General features: G+C 38.3%; 2 protein-coding genes across 3 annotated transcripts; one reads left to right on the top strand and one right to left on the bottom strand.

Moving 5' to 3' along the window:
- The first annotated feature begins 533 nt into the window (after nucleotides 1-533).
- Nucleotides 534-5,034, top strand: LOC105128674 (uncharacterized). Of its 2 annotated transcripts, XM_011030446.1 has the most exons (9): nucleotides 534-641; nucleotides 745-915; nucleotides 1,035-1,258; nucleotides 1,336-1,397; nucleotides 1,753-1,974; nucleotides 2,333-2,459; nucleotides 3,481-3,806; nucleotides 3,927-4,071; nucleotides 4,538-5,034. In XM_011030446.1, the coding sequence occupies exons 1-9, from the start codon at nucleotides 632-634 to the stop codon at nucleotides 4,796-4,798; spliced, it is 1,548 nt and encodes a 515-aa protein (XP_011028748.1). In that variant the 5' UTR covers nucleotides 534-631; the 3' UTR covers nucleotides 4,799-5,034. The 2 variants fall into 2 exon arrangements, with proteins under 2 accessions (XP_011028748.1, XP_011028749.1); XM_011030447.1 differs by lacking the exon at nucleotides 534-641 and having other exon boundaries at nucleotides 825-911.
- Nucleotides 5,035-7,203: 2,169 nt separating this feature from the next.
- Nucleotides 7,204-8,562, bottom strand: LOC105128673 (winged-helix DNA-binding transcription factor family protein). Its single transcript, XM_011030445.1, has 2 exons — nucleotides 8,230-8,562; nucleotides 7,204-8,141 (listed from the first exon to the last, which is right to left on the bottom strand). Exons 1-2 carry the CDS (start codon nucleotides 8,416-8,418, stop codon nucleotides 7,470-7,472), a joined length of 861 nt encoding a protein of 286 aa, XP_011028747.1. The 5' UTR covers nucleotides 8,419-8,562; the 3' UTR covers nucleotides 7,204-7,469.
- Nucleotides 8,563-11,740: the final 3,178 nt, after the last annotated feature.

Genomic DNA, 11,740 nt, shown 5'->3' with positions numbered 1-11,740 from the left:
TTTTAAGCCCATACACATTGGGCCACCTAAGCTATGTTTGTGCGTCCAAGCTTTTTTTTTTTTTTTTCTTTCCTTTCAATTTCAACAAATTTTTGTGATGTTTTTTTAATAAATATAATTTATCTTTTATTTAGTTTGTTAATAAGATTTTAATATTTTTTATGATATTAAGAGGCATTCTTTCTATGTAGCTTTAATTTTTTTTTTAATTTTATTCAATAGCTTTTCTATATATGCTTTTTATTATTATTATATTAAATAAAATATCAATTTTAAAAAAAAAAATTATTAAATAAAATCCAGTTAATAGCATGTGTTTCGAGGTTAAAAATCTGCATTCATATCTATCTGATAACTTTTTAATTTAATATTTTATTAAATATTATCCAGTTACTCTACGAAGAGATAACTACTGGGAATGTACATGTCTAGACCTATCACACGTGGCACCACTTGATTTTATTAAGATGTAGAAACAAGGAGTGTCCCTTTTGTCGCTTTTATCGGTGTCTCCTAACAAAAATAACGGTTAAGATGCAACTACAAAGGGAAGGCAATGGCAGATAACGTTGTTCCCTGTCGTCACAACATGAGATCAGACAGAAAATCTTCTTCCCTGGAATTCTAAAACATGCCGAAAGGTAAGTCTTAGAGGAAAAAATCTGGTCGTCTTCTCATCTCTAGCAACATTGATAACAATCGCATGAAACGTTTCTTTACTCCTGTCTCGATATTATTCATCAGATTACACCAGCAAACAAACCTATCTTATCATGGTGGCCTCTTCAATAGGCTTGATCATAGCAGCTGTACATTATCGTCTCTGGAAGTTGAGGGATCGAAAGATCATCCTACGCCTAAGACCAATAGAGGCAGGCCATGCAGAAAAGCTTGAGAGATTTCCCCATTATGTAGGTAATTATTACGAGATCCAACGATAAAAATATACATTAAATCCAATTTCCCCCCTAGAACTTGAATCATTTCAGTCTTTTCAATCATTGTAATATGTCTCCCTCCATTCATGAGAGCAGCACGGCAAATGGGGTTTGCAGATAGGAGAGAGTGCCCACATCTATGCAGGTTGGCCGCCGAATACATCCGAGATTGTGATGGATGTGAGGAGGACATTTATTCATTCTTTTCTCAAGAACCAGACGCCGATTCACTCTATGTAAAGCTGTTAGAGGAGTTTGAGAGGTGTATTCTTAGTTATTTTGCATTTCACTGGAGCCACGCTGATCTTTTGATTAGTCAGGTAAACGAGGTCTGTTAGACCTGCATATATCGTCTCCTGTATTTCATTATTGTTGCTTTCTTACCATCTAATTTTAGGTGTTGAATTCTGATCCGGAGCCTAAAAGGAAGCTCAAACAAATCGTCATGGCAGCAACTAGGTGAGCAATACTTCCCTTGGGAAAATTCATTCACCAATGCAGTTGATGTTAAAACACAAGTCAGCAAAGAGAATCGCAGAACAGATAAGAAATCGAACACAATAAGAAATATCAACTTGAATTACACAAGTACTTTCACTTGAATCGCTTCGTATCAGAACAAACCCAATTTCATAGGACGTAGATGCATATCTAACAGCTATCTTAACCATCAAAACCGACATAATCTTTCTGGCTTCAGATATATTTTTACGGACACAACTGCCTAACGATCAATCAAATTAAAAGGCCTCAATACATGTATTAATACTATCCACAAGAGAAATAACCGGGTCTCCTTCTCTTTCTGGTTTAGGGAACGGACTTTTGAGAGGGTAGCAAAAGATCTAAAGGTTGCTAGGGTGTTCAGTACATTGGTGGAGGAAATGAAAGCAATGGGACTTGCATCAAACGATGACTCGCAATGTACAGAGGTGATGGCCCCAGTGGCCCACAGTGATAGAAGTCCAGTCCTCCTCTTCATGGGTGGTGGTATGGGAGCTGGGAAGAGCACAGTGCTCAAGGACATTCTCAATGAGTAAGAGCATACTTCTTTTATTATTATCACTCATAGTATAGGATAAGTTATTTTTGTAACTTAGTATACGCATTCAACACACTGAGAAAGATCAGGTTGAATAATATTTAGGCAATCTAAACACTTCAAAAATAAATATTACCATCACGAAAAGGCAAAGAAAGATTGAAGAATTAGCTCAAATGAAATGTCAGGATTCCCTCCAAGCAACAATGGCACAGAAGAATAGGTGCTCCTTTTCTTTTATTTCTTAGCCAACACACCATAGTGCTGTCTTTTCCAGTAGCTCTCAATAATTAGAATTTTTGGGGAGAAATAAAACAACCTAACATATATATTTTCAATGAATGGTGAACAGGTCATTCTGGGCAGGAGCAGCAGGGAATGCAGTGGTTATTGAGGCCGATGCCTTCAAAGAATCAGATGTCATCTATAGAGCCCTAAGCTCTCGAGGACATGTTGACATGATCCATACGGCTGAACTGGTGAGATACTTACACCGTGTTATGATGGAAGGATGGTGAGGGAGTGTAGGGTTAGTCAGGCTAAGAGAAGGAAGGGAATGGTTGGTTATATTTCAACCTTTTCTTTTATTTGGTTGGGGGAATAGCAGGGAAAGGAAAGCAATGGAAGGATTCAAAAAAAAGAGTAAGATTAACTATTAAATTATAAAAATAACATTAATTAATAAAAAGAAGCTAATTTTTAATTTTTAGTAAAAGTTATTTCTGTCATTTAAATACAAATCAGCCTGACGACAATATACAGCAAAAAGATGTTGAAGTATAGGAAAAGATAAACAAGAAAATGACTGAGGTTAGAGGGGAAAGAAAGATCTGGGAACCCACCAGCTGAGAGTGAAACACACGGCCAATCCATCAGAACAATTCCAGATCTCAGACAGCTCTAAGCTAATGCTTAATATTATTCAAACATGGTAAAATTCCAACAGCATGAATACCCTCTTAGGGCACAATATCTACCACAAAATTGCCCAGGCCCTCCCATTTATGTCATAGTTCTTAATTATAAGCATATCTTGTATCCACTGCAATGCCCAGTAATTTTCTGTTCTATTTGTTTCCAAGGGCACAATATCTGCCACAAAATTGCTCAGGCCCTCCCATTTATGTCATAGTTCCTAATCATAAGCATATCTTGTATCCAATGCAATGCCCAGTAATTTTCTGTTCTATTCAAACTAACTAATCTCACAGTCTCGCTGGTCCTGTTCTATATCTTGGGGTCTTTAAACTTAGGACAGATGCACTCTTTTCTTATGAACTGCTCCAAGCATACAGTAATCCTATGAGCTATCAGTTCTTATATACTGTCAGCCCGATGGCCACAACTGAGATAGCACAATGGCACAAAAGTTTATAAATCAAGATTCAAGCATATGCTTGTGAAGTCAACTTTCAACCTGGACTTTTATAGTGCCAGTACTAAATAGTATTCGAATATACTGTAGCTTCATATTAGGAATGAAATTTCTTCTTCAAACAGGTGCACCAGTCGTCTACAGATGCAGCATCTTCTCTCTTGGTGACAGCACTGAATGAAGGGCGGGATGTAATCATGGATGGTACTCTCTCCTGGGTACCATTCGTTGTGCAGACAATAACAATGGCCCGAAATGTCCACCGTCGTCGTTATCGCATGGGAGCAGGTTATAAAGTAGGTACTGGTGGAGCTGTAACTGAGGAGTACTGGGAGAAGATTGACGAAGAAGAACAATCACTGCAAGAAGGATCCAAAAGAAGAAAACCATACAGGATAGAGCTGGTTGGGGTCGTTTGTGATGCTTATTTAGCTGTTGTCAGAGGCATAAGGTATGTAGCAAATTATTACAGTACAATGGTCTTACGCTTCTGGTTTTAACAACATAAAGAGCACAAGAGTTTTTCTTCCTGGGGTGGCATATGACGGTGGGACATTTTGACTGTTTTCAGGAGAGCTATAATGTGTAGAAGAGCTGTTAGGGTGAAATCACAACTGAAATCCCACAAGAGATTTGCAAATGCATTTCTGACATACTGCCATCTGGTTGACAATGCCAGGCTTTATTGCACCAATGCCTTGGAAGGTCCACCGAAGGTACGCAGACTGTCTCTCTGGCTTCATTCTCCTCTGGTTTCTTTAAGCTCTTAACAAGGCCACAGAATGTAGTGCATAGGGGTAATCCAAACACCAAATATAAATAAACTGTGGAGGTCTGAGTGTGAGGTAGGAATTAGGGACTTGACTTGAAAGTTTCTTGTCAAAGTAAATTTACTGGATGCTCACAGGTGTATGCCATAGTTGATAACCACCACCCAACTGAACTGAGGTTAATGGAAAACCTGAAACTATCAAACTGCCAATAGCCAGACGTGATTACAGCTCAATCTCAACATGAAGAAGACATATACTTCAGCTATTTCAGGTGCCAAAAGAAACATGCATGGAAGATATAGATTATGGCTGTCGGGTTTAGACCTTAACAAAAAAATGATGAACTAGCAGTAGGTCAAATAGAGTTCCATGGGAAAAAAAAAATACTAATTCTTCATTCTTTGTGAAGTTGATAGGATGGAAAGACAGGGACAAGACTCTGCTGGTTGATCCAGATGAAATAGACTGTTTAAAAAGAGTGGGCTGCTTGAACGAGGAAGCGGAGTCTATTTATGAACTATACAAGTACCCTAATCCAGCTTGTGAAGATGGTTCAATTTGGAAAGACATTGTATTATCACCATCAAGGTTAAACATTCAAAGGGAGTTGAAGTACTCCATCCAGAAAGTTGAAAGATCAAATGACATGTTCAGAGTAGGGGGAAGATGAAGTTCCAAGCTTCTTAAAAAACTCAAGGCCCAAAAGATTGAAGCTGAAGAAAGTGTCGAATTCCTTGCTATGTTTACAGCCGACGAAAATATAACATAGGGTTGTTAAAATATGATTGAGCTAATGTGTAAAAATCCCCCCTCCCTCTTTCTCTTTTTTTTGGGCTGAGCTACGTGTAGAGTTTTACTTACCAGCAAAGCACAGGTCAAAACACAGAAATATTTTTGCTGGTAGTTAGAACTCTTTTTTTTTGGCTTGAGCTCCGTGTAGAGTTTTACTTACTAGCAAAGCACAGGTCAAAAAACAGAAATATTTTTGCTGGTAGTTAGAACTGCTCGAGTGAATAAAAAGAAAAAGGGAAAAAAAAGTCATGCCAAAAACACAAGCAAAAAAGGGGAAAAGCCGTTTTCCAAGGCTTTTCTTCTATTATAATCATATAAATTCAAAAGACAAGAACATGAATATTGAAACTTTAAGCAAGATACATACCAAATAATAACGTTAAGACTTGAGGCTTTTGGATTTGAAAGTTTAATATAATTGAATCAAACTTGCACCCTCAAATGTATAATTGCTCAAATGTGTATTTGACAAGCTAATTGCTAGCATTGTGCAATTGAGAGGAAGCAACTTCAGTCTTCTCATCATCCTGTCTGCGCAGGAAGTGAAGAACAACTTCCTCAGAAATGCCAACTTTCAGTGATCAAGAAACAATGGACACTTGTGACAATTGAATTACCCTCCATCAAAAACACAGAAGATAATTTCATGAAGATGTTTTGATGCATTAGGTCACTCAAGCAATAATACTTGTTTGGAGAAATCAAACGATACTTCTTAAATATAACTCGTACACTGTATATGTTCACCAACAAAATCGTGATGGATTGACATCCCTTTATTTTATTACTTTGGAAGACAGAGCATCTGCAATATTTCAAATATGGAAGAGATTTCTATATTTTTTAGATCACAAACTTCAGTGATTTGTATTATACAATCCATTGCCTGTCATCTCTTAACATCAACAAATATCTATGATACCATTTGTTCAAATTTTGCTCCCAATTTGTGTCACGCATTTCCAGCAAACTATGGTCTTGCTCCCCTTTTCGTAAACTGGTCCTTGCCAATTTCCATATACATGATCGACATTTGGATATAAGAAGTGTCAGGCAGGGAAAATCCATATGATTTGACTTGTTATAGACAGGAGATGAAATGAACTGGATTTAGGCATTAGTGCAAGTCACAGCCAGAGCATATACAAGCATACATTCTAGAAAGGTCTGAAGCCATAAATTGGACATTGGTAACCCAAAATTAAATATAAATTAATTTTGGAGCACGTGAAATTAATAAAATATAAGTTACCACGAGCATTCACATTAATTAGGAAAAAAAAAATGTTGATGGAGTTTATCATTTCAAGTGGTGGTCAGACACAGAAAGTGTAGTCTGACTGGCAAAAGGAAATAAAAAGAATAAGAAAACAAGTATTAGAAAATAAACTACAGAGAGCAGAAGCGAATTAATCGAGGGAAAGTGAAAAGCAAGTGAAAAACTACAGTGACAGAAAATGGCAGAGGACACATAAACAGAACGATCCCAATTTCTCTATTTACCTCACAAGTATAGGGCAAATTTTCCGCCCACCTGGAGAATTACTGTTATTGCATGGTAGGAAGTCACATTCCAGTTAAGTAACCACCAGACAAAATGACTCTGCAAGTCGCAACTGTCAGATAAGCAACATAGAGTCATCTGCCAGAGAGATTTTTTTTAAGCGAGTAGCGTAGATGAAGGCCGGCAGGTTCATAATGTCAGCAACATGAAGTAGTAAGAAGTATTTCTTTGAGAATGCTTGATTGATTCTTTGCAGCGTTCTTACCTATCTATATCAACAGTCATGGTTGGCCAATGAGCCTGGTCCATCTGTTCTGGAGGCATTCACACTATGAGATCATCAGAGACAAGAACCCACCATGAGAGGTAATGCACTCGTGACCATTTGCAAAACAAGCCGGCAAAAATCCAACAAGAGATGGAAGCTCCATGGTAATCTTTTATAAAACTCAGTCAAAAGCATACACACACTAATGATAAACGGGCAGTTAGTCGTGGGCAACCACACATGGCGGCCACGATGCAGAAAGGGGAAACGAAAGGCGAATGCTTGCGGCTACTAACCTGTTAAAACCTGACTCGTCCAGCGAACAAAAGCAAATCAAAACCCTTGCGTCGAAATTTCAATTACGCAAATGGCGTGTGATTTACGCTTCCTGCCCCTCTCTACTCTCCAATTTCAATTACCAAAGATGAACCCTAAGCCCGAACATTTGGGTCCAAATTTTTCCCCGTTCCAATGAAGGTTCTACGGGAACGTCGAAGATGGGCGTGAAATGTGAGAAAGCAAGAAGCTCTAAATTTTATACCATAAAATTATTTCGTCGAAAATTACATCTAGTACTGTTTCAAATCCCTAAATAACAACTCCACGCGGTGCCAAAAAAAATAAAAATAAAAAGCCTACATCCGATGCCATTTGCTTTTCTTATCAAAGTGGGCATTCCAAGTAACACAAATTACAAACCCACCCCTCAACGACCACCGAATTTACAAGACTACCCCTACAAACACTACTCCCTATAACTTCCCAGCATATCATTTCTCACTTCTTTCCTTTCTTCACAGCTGCTTTCTTCGTCGGAGTCTTAACACTCTTCAGCTTTACGGTCTTAGCTGGGGCTTTTTTCGGGGCTGCTGCCTTCTTCGGCGCGGCTTTGGTTGCTGCCGCTTTCTTCCCAGGAGATGTTCTCGTTGAAGTCCTCGAAGCTTTAGCCGGTCTCTCCTTAGCCTTAGGCTTAGCCGGAGCTGCCTTGGGCTTTGCAACAGAGGTCTTAGCCTTAGCTGGAGCAGCCTTTGGTTTTGCCTTAGCGGTAACTTTTGGCTTGGCAGCTGCAGCCTTTGGCTTAGCCTTCGGCTTGGCAGCTGCTTTAGACTTTGCTGGTGACTTAGCAGTCGACTTGGCAGACTTAGTTTCCTTCGCCTTGGAATAAGCTGGTTTAGATTTAGCCTTTGGCTTGGCAGCAGTTGCCGTCTTCTTTTTAGCCGGAGAAGCAGCAGCTGGTTTAGTTGGTGCCGATGATTTTGCCGATGGAAGCTTGAAGGATCCTTTTACTTTAACAATTTTATCAGAAATCACAAGCTTCTTCAAATGAAACAGCAAGAGTTTCTTAAAATTCGAGGGAAGTTGCTTGTGTTTCTCCTCGAGAAACTTAGTAATCGCGTACTGGCTTGAACCTGTCTTCTCCTTCAATGTCACTATAGCATCCTTAATCATCTACAAAATAAAATAAAACAGAATCAGATCTAAATATCAAAAACAAAAGTATTAAAATAAAAATTGGATCGGATGTATGAAGTATTACCTCTTCGTAAGGAGGGTGAGAGGAGGGTGTACGATGACGGGGTTTTTTTGGGGCAGGAGCCTTCTTGGCTTTGGGTTCTTTAGTTTTCTTGGCTCTGCTGGGTTTGGTGGCTGGCTTATCATCAGCCGGTTCAGCAGATGTTGGTTCGGTGCTGCCATCGACGGCGACGGTGGGTTCATCAGATGACATTTTTACAGAATTTTGATTGAAATTCTAGGGTTAGGGTTTGAGGGAAGAAAGGGAATCGAATCAGAGGAGAAGAGAAGATTAGATCGGATCTGGTGGTCCTGTGTAAGCAGGCGATTCTTGATTATTTTTTTTTTTTGTTTGTGTGGAGAAGATGACGGAAATTATGGGATTTAAATAGTCAAGCAAGGGGAGGCTGGTGTCTGAAAGTTGGGTTCTGATTGGTGGAGAGGTTAAGACGCGGATCGCTCCCTTTGTTCAAGTTTGAATATGAGCCATTGGATTTGGATTTATCTACGGTTGACTGTTGGGAATTTATAGGAGGTGTGGGTGAGAGGACTCGGAGGAGATGGTGAGATTTTGTAGGTTCGGGTGTGCTTTTAAGCTCAATTAAATTGAGCATAACTTGAGCTGCAGTTAATGAAATTTTCTGAAATTTTTTTTATTGTGCAGGTAATTATATGAGGTTTCCAGTGAGAGGTGGAACGCTTTTCGAGGATGAGCCGTTCGAGAGGAATTTGAGTTTGAAGCCGTGATGGTCAAAAGTAGGGTTTAGTTGGATGTCATTGTGGTTTAAGGGGAATTTAGAAGAATGCCAGGGCTTAATTATGGTTTTTTCTGTTTCAATTTATAGTAGGGTAGTAAAGAAACATACTGGTCCAAGAACCATGAAAATCTATTGAGATTTAGGTGGGAAACTGTTGATTAGAAAGACAACGAGGTTGAACACATCCTAAGAGGGTGTTCCAAGTGCACACCAGCATTGTGTGTGTTGTATGCATCTGCTGGAGAAATGAATTGATTCGTTGTTTTCAGTTTCCGAAGGCATTACTGGTGATCAATTGGAGTGTAAACGTGTTCGAGTACAGCGCAATTGAATCTGTGATTCACTCGAGATCATTTAGCCTATCATATTTCAACATCGTGTGGAAATTTCTTCGGTGCATGGTCATATGGAACCCCAGTATGCTACTGCATCGCATTAGCGTATACTGTCCACCCTTTTGTCAAAATCAATGCCTAAATTCCATCCTTTCAAATGTATATCGCTGCTCTATGTGGGGATTTGTCGTGTTAAAATTTACTGTGCATGGCCTCCATTCTCCGAAGGCAGTCCTAGACACCAGCAAGACTCCATAGACGCTGTAAATGTACTTGCAGCTATATAGTTCACTGAGTTGTTATCAAAAAGAGATCATAGACCTTTCTGCTAAACCTAGGATTTACCATTGCACGAATGTTCATACACATAGGATGTTGATGGATGTTCATTGGATTAACACACTTGCAAGCAGTTCTTGTTCTGTATTTACGATTAAGATTGTTGGGGGTCATCGTTGTGCCTAGCATATATATCTCTGAACATGATCATAAGAGTTATGGGAATCAACCATGATCCATAACACTCTATGATCTTGTATTTATTTAATTATTCAACATATTAAATGTTAAATCTTCTAATTATTAACAAGTTAGCTCAACATCTACATCGAATTGAGATTCATGGTGAATTTAATTACCGAGCTAACTATGATATCTCAATCGGTTCTTCAAACAAGTTTACTGTCCAGGCTAATAATGTTTCGACATATTCAAGGCGTACAGAATCTTGTTTGAACTACTCAATGGCAAGATAAACTCAAATTAGGTGTTTACATGAAATGCCGAGGATGCAGTGGTTTTTTGTGATCCATTTCTTAGCAAGAACATGGGAATATATATACAGCCTCCCTAACATGGTTGGGACACAGAGTTCTCTTTAAATGGCATGAAGATCTGCGTGGAAGGTATATGTATCAACAATTAAGAGTTAAAATGAACCAATTAGATTTCCCCTTTCACGTGGTGAGAAGCACATGGCATTAAGCATCACCATGGAAATTAGGCAGGTGTAAAATGTCGAGCCGAAAGGGTTTGGGAAGAACAAATACTGAAAAAAAAATCTCGATGCATGCAACTCACCGAGTTCTCGCATCATTTTCCCTGTTACTTAACCTTACTGTTTTCTTTTGAATTCATCTAGATCTCGATCCATCTACCGACTAATGGACTGCACACGAGGGTGACACTCGAATTTTAAGCTAAGAATTAACAGGTTAGAAATTGCAAATTTAGACGATTGTCTCCTTGATAACATCTCAAGTCTTGTAATGTTCTCAATTGATCAAGGTTTGTACAAAATACAAGCAATCTTAAGAAACGCTTAAAATAATGAAGATTAATCTTACAGGAATAGTCATTGACTGTAGAGCTGGTCAAGTTCAGGACCAGCCTAGGCATTGACATTATGTTAAGGCTCGACATGGAAAACCAAGATTAAGCCCAAGCCATAGCATAATGTCCAGGCGTGTAAAAATTATTGTAACTTCGCCTGGTCAATCCTCACGAGCACATTAGCTCGAATTGGATTCGGAATTTGAGATGGCGGTGTTAAATCGAATTGAATGAGGGAGTTTCTATTTTAAAGAGGTCGTATGGGTGCAGGTAATATTAATTCCAGATTTGTTTGTGTTATTTGAATGTATATTACTTTCTAAAATTATATTTTGTTTGAAAATATATTAAAATAATATATTTAAAATATATTTTTTTAATATTAATACATCAAGATTATCCAAAAACATACTTTTATTGAAAAAAAATGGATCAATACAACACACTTTTAAAACACTGTTTCAAGTGGAATCAACAACTATATCATGGTATTGTAGAATATGTTCATCATTTGTTCTTTGTTCTTCGGATGTGCTACCACTAGGAGCTATGATGTAACCTTTTTTATTGATGGTGGATTCATCGGTTTCTCTCAATACTCGTTCGCCTTTCTGTGACCAGTAAGGGCATTTTTTTATTCTTTTTCTATGAGTAAAGGAAGGTTCAAAAGAAGTTTTCGTTTTTGCTTTGTTTGCTATTTTTTGGCCAATCTGGCAAGCGAGGAGTGAGGTTATCTTCCATGACAAAGTAGTTAATTTGGGGTGAGGTATTCTCTCTTGTTCTTTTTAGAACTGCTACATAGACTAAGGTTGTATGTCATAACCCTTGCTTTTGTTTGCTGTTTTTATTGTCAATCTGACAGTCTGTGGTAGAGGTGTTCTTGAAAGTTGCAGTGTTGATCTTTTAGCATGTTCTGTCGGTGTTGCTGACTCATTTGAACTCCGAGCAGTCCACAAGTGTTTGCCAACTATTCCTAGTAGATCTCGCACACGACTTTGAATGCCCGTGATTCGACTTGGAGGGTAATATTTGATAGATGAAAATATATTTTAAATTTAAAGTAGTAATTTCACCCGTTACGATGGATCTATTTATTTACATGATTATAATA

This window comes from Populus euphratica, unplaced genomic scaffold (assembly GCF_000495115.2).
Source record: "Populus euphratica unplaced genomic scaffold, PopEup_1.0 scaffold11.1, whole genome shotgun sequence".
Classification (NCBI taxonomy): Eukaryota; Viridiplantae; Streptophyta; class Magnoliopsida; order Malpighiales; family Salicaceae; genus Populus; species Populus euphratica.
The sequence above is the reverse complement of the archived record's forward strand: the minus strand, read 5'-3'. Positions and strand labels throughout refer to the sequence as shown.

Bases quoted from the DNA above. Each gene is read 5' to 3' on its own strand.
- LOC105128674 (XM_011030446.1), top strand. The intron at 1,975-2,332 runs GTAAGAGCATAC...AATGGTGAACAG, and splicing joins CTCAAGGACATTCTCAATGA to GTCATTCTGGGCAGGAGCAG. The intron at 4,072-4,537 runs GTACGCAGACTG...TTCTTTGTGAAG, and splicing joins CCTTGGAAGGTCCACCGAAG to TTGATAGGATGGAAAGACAG.
- LOC105128673 (XM_011030445.1), bottom strand. From the start codon at position 8,418: ATGTCATCTGATGAACCCACCGTCGCCGTCGATGGCAGCACCGAACCA. The intron at 8,142-8,229 runs GTAATACTTCAT...TTTATTTTGTAG, and splicing joins CTCACCCTCCTTACGAAGAG to ATGATTAAGGATGCTATAGT.